The sequence below is a fragment of the Agelaius tricolor genome, unplaced genomic scaffold (assembly GCF_023055355.1).
Source record: "Agelaius tricolor isolate 1412-34295 unplaced genomic scaffold, bAgeTri1.0.p SCAF_16, whole genome shotgun sequence".
Classification (NCBI taxonomy): domain Eukaryota; kingdom Metazoa; phylum Chordata; class Aves; order Passeriformes; family Icteridae; genus Agelaius; species Agelaius tricolor.
This window is the reverse complement of record NW_027269276.1, coordinates 16,262,581-16,284,714: the sequence shown is the minus strand read 5'-3', so window position 1 is coordinate 16,284,714 and position 22,134 is coordinate 16,262,581. Positions and strand designations below refer to the sequence as shown.

The window sequence follows — 22,134 nt, the reverse complement described above, 5'->3', positions numbered from 1 at the left end:
CTGCTGTAAAAAAATGACCATAAATGGGTCCCTCTGCTTGGCAGAAACTCTGGTCAGATGCTCCACAACCAGCTCACACCCCCAGCATTTTAATTGTACATTTTCAGATGCAATCAGCTATCTCTCATAGCTGTGTACACAGCTTTCTTGTCCCAGAAATGCTGCCCATGAGGTAAGTGAAAATATCCTGTGGGTTGGTATCACCACAGCAGTCAGCCACTGCCACAGGCAACAAAGGCAGTGATAAGCTCACTGTGAAGTTAGTCTGCCTTTCTGTTCAATATCTCTCTTTGTTCAGTAAATGCTAAAACTCAACTGGTGCCTTCCCCCACCTCTTTTAAACTGGCACAGTTGTTACACTGAAAGGATGGAGAATTCTTTATGTCTGAGAGAATGCCTATTCAATTCCCTAAACAGGGAGTGCAACCCTAACTTGTTATCAACCCAAAACCATGCACACAAGCACAGCAGTGTGCTGGGGGCAGCCTGGTGGGCTGAGTCCACTGGGAATTTCACCAGACCCCTGGAAACATCACTGCCTGCCAGGTTCCTCTGGGCTTTGCTCCCCTGGCTGGCCCTTGTAGAGAGATTTGGCTCCTAAGGAGAACTCCTACTACAGACACTCAATCTATCTTCATTTTGGGGGGCAGTCCTCTCAAAATTTGCTTTCTTGTCCTCCTCTGTGTTCCCAAAGAATGTGGAGGCCCTGTTTCAGAAGCAGCAGGGTCAGAAATGCAAAGCAGGGCGCAAAGGGAGCAGCTCTGGCTGTGCTCTGAGCAGCTCGTGCCACCTGCCTGGGCTGCAGAGGGACAGGAAACACACAGCCAGGGTGAGACACAAGTGTGAGCTGCTCTGGTCACTCACCCTGGAGCTCTGCTTCTTAATTTCCAACCACAAGGGAGCCATCAATCACTCAGGCCTCAGCTTACTCGCACAAATGTTTCCCTTTCATTTCAACGGCTCTATTTCTTTTTTCACATGTTGTACAACTGCATCCCCTCTCAGCCTCTCCTTGCAAACAAACAAACCTCCTTTGCCCTTTCCTGACATTCTGCTTTGTCATCCCATTGGTTCCCAAGTGTTGTTATAGCACTTGTTCAAGGCTGAATAAATCCCTGTTGGACAAGGATGATGCTTTACCACTCCAGTAAAGACCAAGTGATGCTTTGTACCATGGCATTAACGTCAGCTCTCAAAGAAACACTTTTGGTCCATCAGAGGATTGTATTTGCCTTCTTTCACTATCAAATCATAGCAGTGGCACTTAAATGAGCCATGATCTACAGATATATCTGCAAATCTCTCCTCTCCTGCTATTTCATTCAACATGGTCTCAGAGTATATTGGATTTTTTCACTACTGATCTCTTACTCCCATTTTGTACTTTGAAACTTTGATTTTTATCTGTTTTCTGTTACCTCACTCTTGAAGGTTATCAGATACCTCCTGTAAAATATTTCATTCTACCTTTTTGTTTCAAGCACAGCTATTTCCAGCCCATTCTTCAGGTCTTATGGCAGGATCCAGCACCTCCCCCAGATCAGTGTCTTTGCCCATTTTAGAGTTCTTCCCCTGCTTTGTCTGTTCAGCCCTGTTTTGTTTTTATCTAGTGTCTTAAGGATTTCCTGTGTAGCACCATAACTGACCCCACATTTTCTTTGTCAAGACAATCAGACAGCAAGATTGGATCTCATTAAACAACTGTCTAGCCTTGCTGAGCTGTCTCGCCTCTATTCTATTTTCCATTTACCATTTTGTGTTATAATTAGCACTCTGATGGAGTGGTTTTGCAAAAGCTGTTAAGCTGCACTAGTCAGACAGTGCTTGGTACTTCTCAGAAAGGATTTTGCTATGATTCTAAGAAGTAATGAATAGTCAAAGAACTTATTTTATATTTTTTAGAAATTAAAAAATGCTTTAATTAGATAATAAATATAGGCATTAAATGTGTAAAACCTCATTTGCTTATACTAAAATCTAGTTGTTTGGAAGAGGGCAATTTGACTCACCACCAGTAATTTCTCTCATGGCCAATAAAGGGATTCTGCTTAGTCAAAGCCTGTGTGGCTGTAAAAGAGGATTTAATCCTTGTTGCTAAAAAAGATTAGTTATTCCTCGTTGTCCAACAGGCCTATAATTACCAACAAGAAAGTGCTTGACAGGGATTTCAGTGTTGTGAGCAGAGTTGTGTTGTCCTGAAATTCACCCCCTAACTCTGCACGCGTGCTCTGCTCTCTGCCTGGGGATTTTCTTCTTGTTTCCTTCTTGAAGATCCCCAGTAAAGGAGGGACAGCCTTTCCTCCCCTCTGCCCAGTGACAAAGTTGCTTCCCTCCAGTGCAATGAGCAGCACTGCTCCTTCAGAGACAAAAGAAATGTGGAGGGGATTCTAGGACTGGAACCTTATAAACTACCCTATAAACCCTTATAAACTGCAACTTCTGTGCTGTAGTTCAAGCAGAACAGTTTTTCCTAGAACACTTGAAAGGAGCCAGGGAAGTCTGCAAGCAGAGTTGATGACAGTGAGCACACTGGGATACCCATTCTTCTTTCCACTGAGGATGAACAATGCTGCTCCCTCCCATCAGCATCTTCCTGTGAGATCTGTGCCTTGAGACTGTGCCCTGTCCCTCCTGGTACAGGTTTTCCCATGGGTAACCACCCAGGCAAATGGGGGGAGTTAACTGTGGCAGAGATGATTCAGGGCTGGCTCTGGTTCCTGCAGCCACCAGGGAGAGGCTCTGAGGATTTTGCTTTGGTTATGAAAGCTGCAAGGGAAGACTGGCAGTGTCAGTTCCCTGCCCAGGGGGTAGGAAGCACCAGGATTGCTGGGGGGTGACATAATTTCTTCTTACCTTCTGGTGGCACCAAGCTGAGGAACCTTGTGTCTTTAACACCCTAAGGATCAGCCTTATTCCAGAACATTCCTCTAAGCCTCCTGCTGCCGGGTGCTCAGAGGGAACTGCAAGGCTTTTTGAAGTACAAGAGTTCACATTTTGAAGTGAAAAGGCTCCTATTGTCATAATATCAAGGAGGAAAGACTAAAATGCTGTCCTCATTACTGAAGCAGCTCTCAATAAATAGCTTTTCCAATGGACTGAACTGAAGCAAAACGATTCAAACCCATGCACAAAGCACTCATGGCACACCCTGCATGTCCAGCTGGTGATGGTCTGCAGCAAAACCATCCAAACCCATGCACAAAGCACTCATGGCACACCCTGCATGTCCAGCTGGTGATGGTCACAGTGACATGAGCTCATCAGGCCCTTGTGGCCGTGGTGAGGCAACTCTGGGCTTTTCTGCAGTGGCTGCTCTCCTTGGAGCATTCCTAACCATGCTGGCACCTGGCTTGCCCAGCCAGGGCTTTGTTTAGAGGCGTTTTACACAGCCCAGCTCAGAGCTCTCCCTGCTCCTGCAGGATGAGCCAGCTTGGCAGCACCTCAGCATCTCCCCAGGGCAGCCTGTGCTGCTGAGGCTGTGTGTCCTGTCTGGGGAGGGCCAGAGCTCCACCTGGGCTTGCTGCAGGGCTCTGGGAGCTGCAGGGCTCTGGCAACTCTGCCTCTCAGCAGGAAAGGGCTCATCCCAGCACCTCCAGCATCTCCAGCACCTGCTCAGCTGCTCTCTGTAGGGAGCCGGGTGCAGGAGGGAAGAGGGACAGTAACCCCAGGGTACAGCTGGGCAGTGGCACCACCCTGATGGGCAGGAAGGGCTGGAAAAGGAAAATCTCCACAGCAGACACTGGGTGCATTGCTCAGTACCCAGCAGGACAGTGCTGAGCTGGTGTGGTGCTAAACAGAGCAGAATCCATCCCCAGTACCTGCCTCTCAGGGGGGCTGGCACGAGCAATGACAGCCACAGCAGAGCTCTCAGGGCTTCCTTCAGCCTAATCTGCCCTCATTTAGGAATTACTTGAAATGTATTATCTGCTAATATTAAAAAAAAAAAAAAAAAAAAGCTTTTAAACCCCCTCCACTTTCTCCTAAATTTCAAAATATTTAGTTATTAAAGTTCATTCCTCATCTGGTTCCTAATGATATTTTTCCAAAGCTTGTATCAGAGTGTTCTCACATAGTTGTGGACTGAAAATGCTAAATGCTGCTACCTGATCCAAATAAACTATTATTACAGATATTCAAAGAGAAAAATAACTGAATCTGTTATGAGTATGTTTGGAATTTTTCTCTAAATCAAACTGGTTTTGTATTCATGTCTTGTTTAGTTGTAACAGTTTTAGTAAAACAAAAACTTAAGATCCACTTTTCCAGAGTTAAAAAGGAAATAACTACTGGTGTGAGGAGGAAGTTTAGTGAGAACAGGGCACAGTGAAGTTTTGAACAAGCATCATTTTGACAATATCTTTTTCAACTGTCAGAAAGAAATCCTTTCTATCCACAGTGGTATCACACATGATATCTCAGTCCTGGACTGAAAGTAAGTTGTTCTGACTGAGTTAAATCAATTAATTGTATTCTTGCATCATACCACTGGGTACTGGCCCTGAGTGTTTCAAATCTTGTTCCCTTGATCTGCCAGTCTCCTTGTCAAGTGCTCTGCCAAGGGCTTTGTATGTGTAGAGGAGCAGCAAACAGACTTAAACATGACTTAGAATCTCCAAGTACCTTGGACTGGATATTTCCAGTCAAGGTCATGGCATGGCCTTTCACTGTAATTCAATCACTTGTTTTATGTTTGGTGGTTTTTCCCCTGGTATACTTTAAAATTTCATAGTGTTTTTAGAAATATACTCCTGATACAAAGTGTTTTGGGAAGTTTACTGCTGCCTTTCTGCACGTGCTCTCCTGGAATGAACAGGACAGCAGTGAGCGCCCTGCTGTGTGTGTGCTGAAATCCCGAGTGCAGCTCTTATCTCGGGGTGCCCTGCTGTGATAAGAGCTGCTGTGCTGCTGCTTCCTCTTCCTGTTCCTGTTCCTGTTCCAGGGCTGCCTCCCAGCTCTTCTGCACCACAGGGGCACTCAAAGAGCCCTTTGCAAAACCAACCCCAGCTTTTCAGCCTGGCCCTCCTCTGCCTGGCCCTGGGCAAGTGCCAGCACTGAAAAGGCAGCTCAGCATCCCCACTCTGAGCTGAGCACACTCAGCTCACCATGGCCAGAACAGAGCGGTGCCACATCGGAAACCTCTGACCAAAACCTTCTCCCCTGACCAGTGCTAGGTGTGATGTGAGGCCTTTTTCACACATGGTCATGCCATAATCAACTGCTTAGTGGGTTTAAAAGCCTTTGCTCATGCTGTACTGTGTAAGAGTTCCTTCTTCCTACTGGCTGAAATCAGTTGGAATGGATGGGAATGGGATGGTGCTTGTGCTTTCCAAGACTGGCTGCAGAATTTATACGAGCTTAAAAAATCTATTTTTTTAAAGTATTGATGTTTTTTCCCCACATAAGCAGAAAAAGCAAGAAAGAGTAGGTGGGTTGAAGCTGGCTGTACAAGATTTCTGTCATTTCTTGTAAATTCACTCTTTGTGTATCAGAAACATAAATGTTTGCTCAGGATGTAGGTAGGGACATTTTGGTGATAATTCCACGAGTTGACTTGGGCATTTTCCACAGGAGCTTAGTTTGCAGTTTTGCTGCAGTCTGTTCCCTAAATCTGACATGCAGTACCTTTCATGGGCAGCAAATGGTATTTATTGTCAGAAAATAGTAGAGAGGTGAACCTTGAATGGGACCTTCAAAAATTAAAGGGAAACCCACTGCCTCTGCAGCATTACAATTGCTGGGCTGCTGGACTGCCTCCCCCACTGCCCCTGTAGCAAGATTCTCACCAGGCTTCAAACCTGCAGCAGCCAGAATGGTCAGAGGTAAAACTGAAATTGAGATCCATAAACTATACAGGAGCAGTGCAAATGACACTGAGCAGAACAGTAACTCCTCAGTGGTCTTTTGCTCTTGACCCTGTGGGTTTTCTCTGAGAAGGAAATGGTTGATTTCGAGTTCTGCTGACATAGGAATTTGCTCCTCAGCTTCCTGAGCCCTCGCCTGTAGCCACATTTCTCTTCACAGAGAAAACCAAGGCACAATTCTTCCCAAGAATATTTCTGGGTTTCACATTCTCTGAACCTCAGAGAAAGGAAAAACAATTCTTATCATTTGCTGTGCTTGTGTTTGTACCAAAGTAGAATGCAATATGGAGATTGTTTACCCAAGGTGATGGGGTTTTGTTTCCTTGGCCTACCTGGGCCAAGCATGTGTGTGTGTGTGTGTGTGTGTGTGTGTGTGTGTGTTGGGACTGTTGCTCATGAGATTCTGTGCAGTGTGTGCAGTGCTTGGCAGTTTAGATTCAGTTAGCATTCAGTTTAGATGTCATGTAACATAGTGTAATGTAGTGTAGAATAATATAGTATAATAATGTAATTAATTAGCCTTCTGATATCAATGAAGTCCTCCTCATCATTCCCTCCTTTGTTGGGGCTGCCTTGCAAATATTCTATTCACCCTCCTCACTGGCATTCTGGACTGCTCATGTGTTATGTATTAGGCATTCTTACAGTCACAGCATATTGTTTGGCTCTCTTCATGTTTTAATGCCCCCTGATTTGCACAGATCCAAAGTGATGCCTGCCTCACTTTTGCAGGTGGTTTGCTGGCTGGCAGACTCATGGCACACAGGGAGCAGCCTTGGAAAGTCCCAATTCCAGTCTACTAAAAGGACTCTGCTTGTGCTTATTACCTCTGTTTTATGTTGTCTTCTTAATAATTTGATTAAACATTGTTCTGAGTGCAGTTCAGAGCCCCAGTGCTCCTGTGCTAGCAGAAGGAGCCAGCAGACAAATATACATCACAAGAAAAACCATGACAAAAACCTAGGATCCATTCAGGAAATCCATATAGAACAAACTTCTGGAACACCTCTGTGATGGGGATAATAAGAAATGGGACAGGAGGCAGCAGAATCCCTCAGCAGTTTTTAATGGGAGCTTGATGTGGCTACATGACACAGGTCTGAGGTGGCAGCATCCCTTTGTATTTTCTCCATATGACTTCAGACAACAGCTAAATCCATAATTAAAGTGGCTTCTCCTCGGGAGCCAACAGAGAGGCCAGAAGTGAGAATTTGCACCTGTCTTTCAGAAGGCACAGCACTGTTGTCCTTCTGAAACATGACAGATGAACCTGTCAATGGTGAGATCAGATGTTCCTTCAGTTTCCTACTAAGTAACATTAGCTACACAAGAGAAACTGGAAGAAAAATGAGGAGAAATAGAATCTTACAAGTAGAGGATACTTCTGTTTTGTACAAAATAATGGTCAGAGATTACTTTTGTTTCTATTCCTCTTTGGTTCGTCCACTTCCAGTTTCCTTCTCTGTTATAAGAGGGCTCCTCTCCTTCTACAAGCACTGTGAGCTCAGACCCAGACCACAGTGAGTGAAATTGAAACAGCCCTGACCTGCTCAAGCACAGAGATAACTGTCCACCAGGTCTTGCAGAGCCACTGGAACCAGACCTGCTTAGGTAGTACACTAATTTATTAAAAAAACGATGTGTCTTTCCCCTCCTTGTCTTAAAATGCTTAGAATTGTTTCCTGTCAGTTCTGAAAAAGGCACTTCATAAAGTCACTGCTGAACCTATGCTCCCTTTGTTACTGGTGTCCCCTGGCACATGGGGAAGGGTAAAACTTCAGGAAATATTCCCAGGGTCTTGCTGTAGAAGGGGAATGAATTCAAGATTTACTTCACTTCTTAGTAAAGATTATTTCAATAGCTACATGTTACCAATTCCATTTCACAAGAGATCTTCGCCACCTAAATGATAATTTTCAACATATCCGCTTATTCAACATGATGCAACATTCTTACACTCCATTAGAGTCTGATTGAGACACCCCTGCCACAGCTCCACACCATCCCCCATGTGCTGCCTGTACAGGGAAGGGGAATTGCATTTCAGTGTCTTTCTCCAGCTGTTTTATGTGGGGCTGAACCTGGTGGCAGGAGGACTCCAGGCTGCAGGCAGTGGCTGTGGGCAGGGAAAGCTCCAGTTCCTGTTCCAGAGTGTGCCTTCCCCTGCAGAGCTCCCAGAACCAGAGGGCTTTAGGAGCCTCTTCTCCTCCTCCTCCTCTCTGCTTAGCAAATGCACCTTCATTCTCCATTGTCACCCTGGTTTATTAACATTTTCTAAGCCTTCTGATGTTGACATTCTTGTAACAAACTTTCTCACACACTTTCTGTAAATAACTCATTGTTTTGCATTCCTTTATGGAGGAGGAGAAAGCTGATGGACTGTTGGTTTGTCCAGTGTCATTGGAAAGGTGGCACTGTCACCCTCCAATCCACTGTCACTGTTGGAAAACTATAAATGTTGGAGTCAGAAAGTAAACTTCCCTTTTTCTTCACCTTGAGAGCAGTGGTGTGAGCTTGTGTTCTTTCATGTCCTATAGCAACACTCCATCTCCAGAGAAAGCCTTTACCAGGTGAGAACTTTTTCATCAAAGCCCAGCTTCATCTTCCAAACCAGCACCCCTACTTCCAGTAAAGCCGTGTTTTCCCACAAAAAACGATTCTGTCAGAAACCCATGTCCTAACCAAATGTTCATCCAGGCTCTCTCAATGGCAGGGCCCTCCTTTCCTTCTCCTGGTGCTCCTGGGGATTTCCATCCCACTGAGCAGCAGCCCCAGGGCTGTTTGTCAGTCCTGGTTTGTTCATAACCCTGCAGTAATTACAGCACCCACTGCAAGGAGCATCGAGTGATGAGACTCAGACCTCAGAGCTGCTGACCACCTACTTGCCTTTTTGTCTTTGTCCCCACCCTTTATTTTTTATTTTTCTTTCATATTAGGAATACATAGGCCTGGACAAATTGAGAGCAGCACAAAATAGCTTCTGGATTTGAAAAGCTCTTACATTAAAGGAAAAAATCTTGTGTTTATTTATTCATTTGCTCTGAATGAAACCACAGGAATTGGTATCTCTAAGCTAGCCTGAGCTGGTACATTTTCACTTAATTCCCAAGACTGTTGCCTTTCATTTCAAGCAAAGAAAAAGTTGCATGAGGAGCTGTGGAACTTTTCAATTCCTCAGTCTTGTTCAGTGACATTTTTCTACCACTTTAAAGAATTACTAAACTCTGTGTGCAGTAAGGGAATAATTCTCTGGGGAACTGAAAAGCTATTGGGATCCAGATGTATATTTTCAATGTGGGCTTTTTTCTTCACCTTGACACCTTGAGCAAGGTTGAGTGATCTCCATGCAGAGCTGTTCCCCTCACCTCATCTCAGCCCCAAATCCCCAAACTCTTACTGAACAACACAGCAAGCTTTGTACATTATTGAACTCTGGCTGCTGAGGAAAGTTTTATTACAAAACCTAGATGAAACTGGAGATGAAACTAGTGTTTTCTGTGCCAAATGCCCACTGGAATCTACCTTGCTGTGGCAAGGCAGGAAAATGAAATCAGATAAAGGTCTTCTTGAGCTAAAGGAGCTGAAATATAATCAAGCAGCCTAACTTGCCTTCCATACAAGTATGCAATGAGTGTTACTGGATTGAAATTCCAAGTGTTCCCCTGTGCCTAGGAGGCAGCCCAAGTTCAGTGTCTGCAGCCAGTGACTGAAGAAAGAGAGGCAGCTCTGCAGGAGTGTCAGGAGAGTCAGCCCAGAGGGAGGAAAGGGACAGGCTGTGAATCACCCAGTCCTGCCAGGAAAAAATCTGTTGAAATGAGATTCCTAGGGACACTCTGAGATTCACCCTGGAGAAGCTCTGGGTGGAAGGAGAGGCTGAGGGCTGGCACTGCTCAGCCTGCAGAAAGGGGCTCAGTGTGTTTAAATTCCTATGGGAGGGAGCAGGGGAGATGGTGCCAGTGCAGGGGCACCCAGTGACAGGGAAAGAGGCAAAAAGCACCTGTGGAAATTCAAGAAGTCCTGTTTAAGCACAGGAAGGTTTTTGGTGAGAGGTTGTAGGGGGATACAGTATGGGTAAATGAAGGTAGTATAGAATGTAATCTCATCCCCCAAGGAGTTGCAGCTGGACCAATTACTAAAGATTAGGAGCAGGCCTGATGTTAACAGGCCACACCTGTAGCCAATAAGAACAGTGGTATAAAAGAGTGGATTGGGGGGGCTCTGGAGTCAGATGGCTGCTGCAAGGACCAGGAACTGTCAGTGCTTAGAGGAGCTGCCTGTGGGAGACATTGAGGAGGTAAGAAACTCTGGTGATCTGGAATCCTTGCACTATAATGATAATAGAACTCTTGCTATATAAGACAAAAATAATAGAACTCTTGATATATAAGATAACAGGAGGTGGTGAGACACAGTATCAGTTTGCCCAGAGAGGCTGTGGAGGCTCCACCTGTGGAGATGCTCTGAGCTCCTACTGCAGTGACTGGGCCTGTGCTGGGTGAGGGGAGGCTGGAGATGTCAGAGGCCCCTCTCAGCCTCAGCCACTCTGTGACTCTGCCTCACAAATGCACCTCAGTGGGCTGCTCTAACAAGCCAGAGGACACCCTCTGATCTCTGAGTGAGGCTCCATTTCAAGCTAGGTGTGACAAACACTCTGTAAGTAGTGGTGGTTAGATGTAGCTGTGTACATGTGGGCAGAGTCCATGACTCATCTATTCCATATTTAAAATACAGACTCATGGCACACTTAAAATTGGCAGAAATAAGAATCCTTCCCTTCCCTGAGCCCAAGTAAAACCAACCAACTTTTGCAGAGCAGGATAGATCAAAACAAACCAGATACAGCTGTGTAAAAATATTAACAAAGTTGTCACAGTGACTTAATTCATCAATCAACCAATTTTAATATTCAAATCTCTCAGTTGCAACATGGTCATCAGAAAATTATAATAAAGTATATTTAACTGTCTAATTATCTCAGTCACTGACCCAAAATGAACTCTCTGTAAATCCATTCATCTAGTGTTAGTTCATTTGAGCTTCATTTTAGCTGTTGTGCTGTGCTCAGGAGTGACTTGTGAAACACCAGTGTTTCCATAGCCACAATGACTGCTCAGGTTTTCTACTTGTAATTTCCTCTGGTTTCAATGACTGTTGTGATTGCTCCCCCTCCACGGCTGCTTCTCATTGCCTCAGGGAGCCAATGTCTCTGAGCAGCTGGGGAAATGGAGGAAGAAATTACATGTACAAAAAAGAGTAGAGCAGCCTCTTCTGTGGAGATGAAGTCGACCTCACAACAAACACAGACATCAGCTGGGCAACCAGTCCAACTTTTCCAAGCTGGTTCCCCCTTTATTCCCCATTTCCACACATCCTGCAGCAATGCCTTGGCCTGGATGTGAGCAGCACTGTGGCCATGGCCCCACCTCTGGAGCCCAGGGAGTGCAGGACCATGGCCCCACCTCTGGAGCTCAGAGAGTGCAGGGCCAGGGCCATGGCCCCACCTCTGGAGCTCAGGGAGTGCAGGACCATGGCCATGGCCCCACCTCTGGAGCTCGGGGAGTGCAGGACCATGGCCATGCCTCTGCCTCTGGAGCTCAGGGAGTGCAGGGCCAGGGCCATGGCCCCACCTCTGGAGCTCAGGGAGTGCAGGGCCAGGGCCATGGCCCCACCTCTGGAGCCCAGGGAGTGCAGGGCCAGGGCCATGGCCCCACCTCTGGAGCTCAGGGAGTGCAGGACCATGGCCATGGCCCCACCTCTGGAGCTCGGGGAGTGCAGGACCATGGCCATGCCTCTGCCTCTGGAGCTCAGGGAGTGCAGGGCCAGGGCCATGGCCCCACCTCTGGAGCTCAGGGAGTGCAGGGCCAGGGCCATGGCCCCACCTCTGGAGCTCAGGGAGTGCAGGACATGCTGACAGCAGATCCCACCTGTGTGCTGTTGTGTAGGGAGATGATTTATCTTAACCTGCCTTGTGTCAGTAGGGCCAGATGCAACTGGTGCCATGCCATTCAAATCAAACTCAGTGGGACCCTCTTGCAAAGCTGGGATGCCAGGCTGGAAGGTTTGCCAGCCTCATCCCTGCCTGTCCAAGCTCAGCCTCAGCCAGCAGGAGCCTTCCCAGGTCCAGTTCCTCCCAACAAACCTGCCCAGTATCACTTCCTCCTCACATACCTGCTGCAAAACAATGGGCCCTGCAAAGCTCAGCCTCTACAGGAAAGCAGGGTAGCTCCTGCTATATAAAAACACTTCCTATATTGAGTAAAACAATTGATGCTGTATTTCTTCAGCATGTTGCCTAATAAGTTTAGGAAATAGCTTTACTGTGACTTTTATCACCACAGAGCTCTTGTTCCACAGTTAAGAGTCTCATCAGAAGCTAAATTATTTGTGAAGCTAATTATATCTTTTTTGGCATATATAACAGACCATTGTGTGAAAAAGCTGAAGTAGAAGTTGAGAGGCTCATCTACAAAGTCAGCTTCACACTGAACCTGAGGCTGAACATGGCCTGAAGTCAAAGCCAGAGACATTAAAGATCTTTGTAGAGTCCCTGCTCCTGGAGCACTCCCATGGCTCCCACAGCTGCAGTGTCTGACCACAACCACAGCTCCACAGGCAGGGATAGGAAAGGACCAGCCCACAGCAGGGCAGGGGAGCAAATCCCCCCAGCTCATGTTCAAGGCCTGCTTCATGTTTCCTGGCCTGCATCTCCCCCACACTTTTATATGTGAGCTGTGAGAATTCACAAGCCCCAAGCTCATTCCACAGCTGAGAAGGAGCAAGCATTTCACACTTCAAGCACTTATTTTTAAATCCTAAGTACCTTAGGAGCCCATGACACATTTTCAGAATTGACTTGGCTGCTTGAGTTTGATTCAAAGCTGTATGAAGGAACAGATTTGCTCCCACTCAACTCCAGGCACTTTGGAGCCTGCCCCAAAACCAACCAGCTCCTCTGGAAGTTTTCCTTATTCCCTGTTCCCAGGTGGGTATGGCAAAGCCAGGAAGTGGTACCAGTACCTTCCTATCCCTTGGCCAGAAATAGGTGCATTTCAGGGGCTGCAGCTGCAGTTTTGAGCAGCAGGATGGAGGGAGACTAAATAGAAGGAAAAGGCAATGACAGAAATTGCAAAGGAAAAGCAACAATGAGTGTGAGAACAGAGAATGAGACTCAGACACTCTGTGACTGAGGGGGAAAGATTTTCTTGGATAGTGGTTTTTGTAACAAACAAAATTACTGTTGCTCTGCCTGTTAACATAACCCCATTAACATGGAACATGCTGGTGCCACACACACACTCCCCTTTAGCATGGGAATTTCCCTGCCTGTCTCATGTGATGCTAGAGAAGACAGGTAACATCTGCCAGGCTTGTACAGCAGCCCAGCAGAATATTAATCCATCAGCAACTTCCCTGCCCTGGCTATCAAACCCCATCTGAATTTCCATCTCACTAACATTTTCCAAAAAATATTTTCAGAGGATAGAAAACTTCTGCTAGGAAGCACATTTTAGTGCAGACTTTGAGCAACTGTCCCTTAAACCATTACAGAGAGTGTGGAGTATATAGAAATAAAAACTGTAATTTAAAAATCCATGGGTTTTTTGCTACAAAGAAAATGAAAGTGAACTAAATGTGGAAGTTTTAGTATAGTACTATCACTGCTACATTTATTTGGAAAAGAGAGGATAAAATTTAAACCTGTTATGAGGAGCAAGTTGCATTTTCCTGGAAGACAGCACAGCCTGTTCTATGAACAGGGAGAACTTTGGGGAGGGATTCTCTGCTTGTTGGGAGAGATCTCCTGCTTTTAGGGTTTCTTTCCATAGTTTACATTGGGGCAGGTCCTGAGGAAACCCCTGCTTATCCAAAAGTTTCCTGATGGTGGAGCAGGGAGCAGCTGTTCAGGGTGAGGCACAGGGAGGGTGAGGCAGCAGTCAGAGGTCAGGGCTCTGTGCTGAGGCACCCACCAGGGGCAAGCACCTTCTGGGTGTCCATCAGAAAGTTTCTGCTCAGTGTACAGACCAAATACAGGAGATAATTGCTCGCTGAAGCAAACCACATGAATACATTTTCCTCTCACAACAGAACCTTATGAATGCAAAAATATTTGCTGATCTTGTGATCTGGGGGGCATGCTGCACGCTTGTGCTGTGTTGTGCAATATCCTGTAAGTTTTCACTTTTAAAGACTTACTGTATAGCTGTAGCTTCTATCCTGCAACCTGATACATTTTTGCCCTCCTAATCAATCTGGGCAGTACATTTCCAGCCAAAAAATATGAAATCCAAAGACGCTTTCCTTTAAATAAAGTGTTAGCTTCAAAGCTAAGCAAGGATTTGAGTCATGGTAATGTGACTAAGCACAGGGCAGAAGTTTAGGGAAGAAGAGCCATGAAGAACCAGCCTGGCCAGATTGTCAGCTGGCATTAATCACCCTCACACTACTGCCATAGCTTGACTGATTCTCCCTGAAGACCAAGGCGTTGAAAAGTAACTACCCCAAATGTCCCAGCCCTAAAAGTCAGGGGGTTTGTTTTCCTAGGAAGCTCAGCAATGCAAGGGCTGGAGCTCCCAGGGCAGCCCCCAGCTGTGTCCCACCCTGTGCACTGCACTGTGCAGTCAGAGGGTGCAGAAATGAGGAGAATCTCACATAGGTGTGGTCATGCACAGTTGGTCCCAACATCAACAGCGACTTTCGTATTTCCTCATTGTATTTTTATTCTTTTTAACTGTTCAAATCTAGTCCTGCAAAGGGGGTGGGGAGGGCTTCCTGGAAGTGCCCAGAGGATGGTGGTTCACTGAAATGTGTTTTTGCCTCTGCCCTTCTGTTTTCTACCAAGAGAGGGTTTACCCTGAAGCGTGGGTGGAGAGAAAGAGAGCACAAGCAGAAAGAATTCATATAGCTTCATGTCTTTCTTTAAGTCAGTCCTTGATGCTGGATAACTGATTGCCCAGAAAAGAGGCAACCACATAACATCCTGTTTACTCAACTTTGCAATGATAGAATTTTGATTTTGAACTTTCATTCTCCAATTGCAAGAAACTCAGATTATCACAGAGAAATTACTAAGGTGCTTTTACCTTGTAACTGCAGGGAAAGAGCTTAAAAACAGGAGACCAAAAGGATTCTCAAACAAAAGTCAAATAACAGGTATGGAGCAGATCTCCTTGTTTCAGCATTTGCTGGTTTAAGGTCAGCTGTGAGGGTTTCAGCTATGGAGTGTCACTGCTGGTCCTTCCTGACCTGTGCTGCCTCACAGCTCCTGGGCTCTGCATGCCTTGGAATGCTCCTGGCAGCAGGGTGGGAGCCTGGAGGGAGCTGAGCAGGAGCATTTTGCTCACAGCTGCTGGCTCTGCTCTTCAGCAAACAGGAGGGAATTCAGCTTATAATTAGCAACAGCTCACCTGGGAGCCACTTGTAGAGCTGAGGACACTCACTGCAAGCAGGTTCTTAGCACTGTGACACAGACAAATCCATGTCCCTTTCAAAAGAGGCTTCTGGCCCTAGCACGGGAGCTGGGAATGTCAGTGGTTTTATGGGGACTGGATATAGACTCTACACTGCATTCTTCTGCCCAGGATCAAACACACTACTAAACACTATGTTTTTGCTTGGAGACAAATTTGGATTTTTACTAAATTAAATTGAGAACACAGAAAAGCATTAAATTAGTTTAAACTATATATAGAACCAAGTTGCATTTAAAAAAAATTAAAATACAGATACATTGAATACAGGAAACACATAGTAAATGCTCACTTACCCAAAAAGCATCTTTAAACTGCAGCTGGGTCATTATTATTGCTGTGTGGAGGGATAGGAATCCTTCAGCAAGTCTGTTGTGGGGTGAGAGTGGCAGCAGGCACAGCTCTGAGCCTCGTCACTGCACCCCAGCCCAAGCAGAGAGTGCAGCACATCCACAGACCTGTCCCTCCTGAGGTCAGGCTGGTGCCAATAGCATGGGGCTGTTCCAGGCAGCTCAGAGAAATGACCTGTGGCTGTGAGGGACAGAGGGCAAAAGAGCTGTTGCTCATACACAGAGACAGGCTCAGCACCCGCACCCCAAACCTGTTTCTCTTCTGGTAAACAGTTAATATTGAAATGAGGAAGCAAGGAGATGTCAAATGGTGTCAGGCTGCTCCTTGCCATGGGTGTGTGTGAGCGGGCAGGAAAAAAATAGAGGGGAAAAAAAAAAAGGCACTAAGTTCAGTAATATGATTTGATCAGCTGCAGGAAGAGAGAGGACAATTACAGTGCAAAAGAAACCAGCACAATACAAAGAGACAAGCTATTCTCTAATGCTGTGGTCTTGCAAAGAAAAAGAAGCAAAAGAAACATAGGTGCCCCATTTCTGCAGCACCTTCTGGGGCTAGCCTCTGCACATGGGAAGCTTAGCTCAAAGCTGCATTTTGCAGCTGGAAAGGCTTTTCAGGACTCAGGTTAAATTAAGAACCCTGAGAATTGTGCAGGTGTCTGCACACATTTAGATACATGGATGTCGATGTAGAGAACAGTCCTGATTTGCATGCCCTCACATAAATGTTCATATGAATATGCAAGATATGTGGAATTTAGAAGTAAAATCCAAAGTCTTGACAAAGAAGAGAACTAAGAGTTTGTTAGCACCAGGACCTGAGCAAAGCCTCACAGACCAGTGAAGGAGCAGCACCCAGAGCACACTCAGCACACTGCTGACACCAGGTATTTCAGGCAGCTCCTCAAATCAGCTCCTCCAGTTCTTATAACACAGTTGCAAATACCTGAGCACAGGGTAACACTTCTAAAGTTTCCCTGAAACCCTTTCTAAAGCACCTGTCCTCCAGGTGAGGTTGCCTCTGTTCACCTCCTTAGGATGTTTTAAGCATTCTTAAATACTCACTTGCATTTTTGGGGTGTAGGAAAAGAAAAGAAAAATAGTCCTGTGGTGGTTGCCTATGTGAAAGCTGTCTGTCCCCACCAAGAACACATCAGGACTTACTGATTTCCAGCTGACTGACTGACCCTGCTCTGGGTGCTGCTGTTCCCTGCTGCCCCCAGCAGCAGCCCTGGGCAGATAATTTCTGAGTGGGGAACTCTTGCAACTTCCCTGGGCTCCAGCAGGACTCAGGGCTCTGCTCAGAGAGCTCTGCAGCAGCTGGGGGCTGCAGTTACCCCATTTCATTCCATGGGCAATCTGTAGCTGCTGTTTAAGAGAATTTACAATGTCCCTTCCTGATGGTCTGAAGAAGACAGGGAATGTGCAGGGACTTTGTGAGGGAAAATGAAGTGCAAGCAGAGGAGGGCAGATGTGAGTCTGGAGGGTCAGAGGTGTAGCAGGAAGAAATCATGATTGCATAAGAGTGGGAGGAGAAATGTGAGGATTCACTTGCAGACAGTGTTGAGGAGAAAGGAGTGAAGCTTTCTTCCAGAAGGGCAAGTTCCTTGAAAAAATGTATTTTGAGGGCATGGGCACAGGTCATACTTGATCTGTATCGAAAAAGAAAAGGATCTTTTTAGAGAGTTTTATCTCAGTCCTTCCAAACCCAAATGCTTCCTGTTACTATTTCCAAGTTACAGCTGTGTTTTGAAACCATCTTTGCTGCTGTTGGGGTTCATAAAAATAAACTGAGTGTGTTTTAGCCCTCTAAAATGTTACACTTCTTTCCTGTTATTTTTAGTTTGGCCTCCAGCCACAAAGCCAATTATTTGACTGAACCTCACACTGGGCTGAGCCTGCATCCATCCCACCCAAGAGCTCTGGTGCAGCACAGTCACCTCCCAGCAGCTCCCAGCTCTCTCTCCAACACCATCAGCATGGGCAGCTCACTGTGCTGTGGGTTATAGCTGATATTTTTGTCTGACATCTGGGAGGAATGATGAGGAGGACTCCATCTTATCAGAAGGCTAATTAATTACATTATAGTATATTATTCTATACTATATTACACTATATTAGATTACATCTAAACTGAATCTGCCAAGCACTCAACTGCACAGAATCTTGTGACTGTCAGCCAACAGTCCTGATACACACACACTTGGCACTGACAGGCCAAGCAACCAAACCACCATCACTGTGGGTAAACAATCTCCACAGTGCATTCTACTCTGGCACAACACAGGAACAGCCAATGAGATAAGAATTGTTTTGATCATTCTGTTCTCTGCTTCTCTCAGGTTCAGAGAATGTGAATCCTGCAGTGGGTGAGCTCCTCAGACCAGCCCAGAGCAGGTCTCCAGGCCGAGTGTTGTCAGAGCAGCTGGTGTGAGTCCCAGCCCTGGCTGTGATGAAGCAGATTTGGGTTGATTTGGGTCCCTGGCCCAGGCCCTGGTGGCACTGGGTTATGTCCATGGGCACTGCACCGTGCAGGGGTGGCTTTGCAGGGCTTTACCAGGGGGACAGGATTCTGTATCCCCTCTGCTCCAAACAGGAACAGGCCATCAAGGCTGTGGTGGCTAACAGCTGGCCTGCAGGCCTCAGTTACACATGATCCCAATATTATAACTTGTGAAAAATACCTATTTTATGATTGGCTTTTCGCAAATATTAAAATGAATATTATATGTGTTATGTTAGAAAGTTATGCTGTATAATTTTTTTAAGTAGTGTGTTAAATATAGTTTTAGGTTATAACATAATGTTAAAATAGAAACTATGCTAGGTAAGATACTGTTTTTTAAAGAAAGGACTTGCAGTAAGATAGCAGCCCCAGGACACCTGAATCTTTCAGAGAAAGAGAATTTATTGCTCCATTATCAGAAGAAACGAACTTCTTCCTGCCTTGCTCAGCCCTGAGATGCCGTCAGGGTTCAGAGGAAGAAGTTGACACTGACCAGACAGAATCCTGTGTTTGAATGGAATTTATGCATCATGTATGAGGTGTATGAATATGCAACAGGTTATTGTTTTTAAGGGTTAATCCTCTGTTAATGTGTGTCCTTTTTCAGGCTTATGTTGCCCAGAAAGAGGTACCCAGACGTCCATAACTCTTTGTTTCTATTGTCTCCTATTGTCCTAATCCAAATTGTCCAAATTATTATTACTCCAATTATATTGCTATTTTTATAACCATTTTATTACTGTTAAACTTTTAAAATTTTAAAAACAAGTGATTGGCGTTTTGCACAAACTGAAACACGGCTAATGACGGTCATGATGTACCCAGAGTGCTGTGGGCTGCCAGGGAGGGCCCCAGGCCGCTGAGGACACTGAGGACACGAGCAGTGATTGGCTGGCTGGGAGGGTGGTGATAGGATCAGCCAATCAGGATTAAGCGCGCAGCCCGCCAGCGCCATATTGGAGAACGGCGCTCCAGCCAAGCCGGCTGCTGTGCCTCAACCTTGGGGAGCTTTGTGATGTTCCTGGCTCCAGCATTAAAGGGATCTCAGCCTGACCTGACAGGCTCACTCAGAAATCCAGCAGTGCCAACAAGGAGCCTTAAGTGGAACTCTTCCCTGACAGCCACTGCATCTCCTTCCACCCCTGCTCTCAGAGGTGTTCTATTTGATAGCGCCAAAACCACAATTCCTGAGGGGTTTTCCCCCCAGTAATTAAATTTTTGGCAGCAGAATGTACCATTTGAGTCCATTCTGTAGTAAAAAGTGAGGATAAAAACATTAATTCTTTAAAAATATTGTTTTAAAACCCCTCAAATTTTCTCATTCTTTAGAAAGGAAGTTTCATTTAATTTTTAACTATATACTACTTTAAGCAAAGCTTTTTATCAGGGATTTGGGTGGCAGGTTTGGATTTGAAAGTAGGAAAAATACGAAAATAGCATCTACAAACATTTTTGTGCACATCCAGGATGCCAAGCAAGCGATTCTTCAGAGGAAATGTTTCTGATTTTGGGGAGGCTGATCAAGTAGAAAGTAAACCTTTTATTCTACATAGCAAGAGGATGAGGGAGTCCATGTAGAAAGCATTAAGGCAGAAGACAAAGAAATGCTGAATACTCAGATAATCCCTGAGATGGTTGGGATTGTCAGAAGTCCTCGGGTGTATTGTGGTCCCTTGGAATGGTGGTTTGGGAAATGCCAATGGAGACTGGAAGGCACTGGTGCAGTCTTTCCCAGCCTCCAGAACCTTACATATGAGATACAGCTCCCAAACATGTCCAAACTCCAACAGCCCAGCCCCCAGTGTCCATCTGAGCCCCACAGCCTGGGGACAGCAGCAGCAAGGGAACCACTGCCAGAGGAGAGCCTTGGCTAAAATAGACACAATTCAGCCACTGATCCATCCTCATTCCATACGAATGGATCTCTGAATTTCCATGGAGGCAATGTCAGGGGCTTGCAAATTATCCCAAATCATACCCATTAAAAATGTTGAAATCACCTTGCCTTCTGTGAGCAGCCAGTCTGTGTTCCCATGGAAACTGAAACTGCAGCCTCTGAACACCTGCCTTGGTTTGTTCCAGCTGCTCTGGGCCATGGTGGCTGTGGCTGGAGGCTCCAGCACAGCCCAGACCCCACCCCAGGCTCTGCTCAGCCCTGAAACTCAACTCCCTCTGCTCCTGTTAGAGGGAACTGCTGGAACAGCCTTCCAAAAGCAGTCTCACAGTGCCAGACAGTCCTGCTGGCCTTCTGCTTCAGTAAAAATCCATAACTGATAGAAAGATTGATTGCACAGGCTCTGTTCTTACCTCTTATCTAACATTTCACAGCAGTTTCTAACAGAGGCCATCACTGAAAGGTTGGACCCTGTTCTACTGTTTTACTCAAGAAAAAGATCATCAGCCTCTGCCATAATCATAAAGAACATGAATGGATTTCCTCTAGAATTAAATTGTGATACTTTGTATATAATATACAATAATGTTTGTATCATAGAAATGTGGGGTCTCTTTGTGCTCCCTATGGGTTTAAACTATCGTTACCCCTGAAGGCAAACAAAGGAAGAAGGGAACTGGAGAAGTGCAATGTCACTGGGGCCTTGAATAGCACAACCAGGACTGGGCTGTTCTTGGGAGAAAAGTAGAAATACTTTGTGAATGAGAAAATGAAATTATTTGGGTTTTTATCCCCCTCTTCTTGGTATAAATTCAGGTACCATCTGAAAGATGTTTTTAATATCTCTGACACCTTTTGAATGCTTTATCAATACACTGGCTTTCTCCATGCCTTAATTCAAAGCAAATCACTACTCATGTGCAAGTACTGCACATTCATTAGCCAAGCAGGCAATGCTGGTGCTGCTGAGGAGGTTTCTATGTCTCAAAAGGACCTGTGTCCCAAACATATCATCTGCAGCAGGTCTGCCTCTGGACCAAATGCCCCTTCTTCAGCAGCAGTGACTTGTTTAGCATCATGGGAGGCTAAACTTTAGCTTCCTTCAGCATATTTTAGCCAATACTCAGCATATGTGCTCATTTAGAAACATCACCAAAATATATTTTTTGTTTGTTTTAATATTCCTGGGCACTGGATTTATTAGACTTCATTTTTTAAAAAAAATCAGATCTCACCACCACTATGGCAGGAGCTGTACTCATATTCCCAAGGAACTGACATTAAAAAATATGGGTAGAAAAACATCCAACCACTAAAACTGAAAAAGTGTTTTGAATTTCTATTACTATGATATCTAAAAATATAGTGTATGTGGTTTTGCTTTGAATCAAAATTTCTAACCTTCTACTGACACATCAGCACTTACCCCAAAAGGAATTCCATTTGTTCTGAGCATAATTAAGAGGTGGTATCCTGGGAAAAAAACAAGGCAGACCTAGCTGCTTTTACTCAATAGAGCTGGGAGGAGGGAAAACATTAGTCAAGGAGAACATTGAGAGAGCATTACCAGAGTTATTTATAAAGGAACTAAAAAACCCTAACACACTCCACACAAGCTGTTCTGTGAGGCTTTGTCTTTGTCTGGAATACTCAGCTCATTTCTCTCCAGGAGACAGAAGGGAATATCTGGACTTTCCTACACTGAACCTGTAGTGTCATTAACCCTTCATTAACCTTTATTTCAAATAATCACAAAATGGGACAGCACTCACCTGTGGAGCTTTCAGCTGAGGTTAACTTTTAGAGGTTATTACTAGAAATATTATCTATGTAATGCCTTGATGCTTTAGCATTCCATATGCTGCAAATCAAAAAATAAACACAATTGCTTTTGCAAACTTGTCCAGAAAATGCTAAATGCACACCTTGCTTTTTTTTGAATCTTCTTTAGCAGCCAGATAAGATGACACATCTCTGGTTAATAAAGCCAAGAATGCTGCCAGTGGACATTATGCACATTGCTCACATCTCCAGGAGCTGCTATGGGTGACCCAAGGTG

General features: G+C 45.3%; 1 protein-coding gene across 2 annotated transcripts in view; it reads right to left on the bottom strand.

Moving 5' to 3' along the window:
• Nucleotides 1-22,116, bottom strand: part of PSTPIP1 (proline-serine-threonine phosphatase interacting protein 1) — a 57,069-nt gene extending 34,953 nt beyond the window's left edge. Inside the window, exons 1-2 of one of the 2 annotated variants that reach the window (XM_071441783.1) lie at nucleotides 22,001-22,116; nucleotides 15,625-15,859 (exon numbers count right to left, since the gene is read on the bottom strand). In XM_071441783.1, coding sequence (XP_071297884.1) covers nucleotides 15,625-15,657 — 33 coding nt within the window. In that variant the 5' untranslated portion in view covers nucleotides 15,658-15,859; nucleotides 22,001-22,116. Of the gene's footprint in view, nucleotides 1-15,624; nucleotides 15,860-21,847; nucleotides 21,953-22,000 lie in introns of those variants that run through there. The other variant, XM_071441784.1, reaches the window with a different exon arrangement.
• Nucleotides 22,117-22,134: the final 18 nt, after the last annotated feature.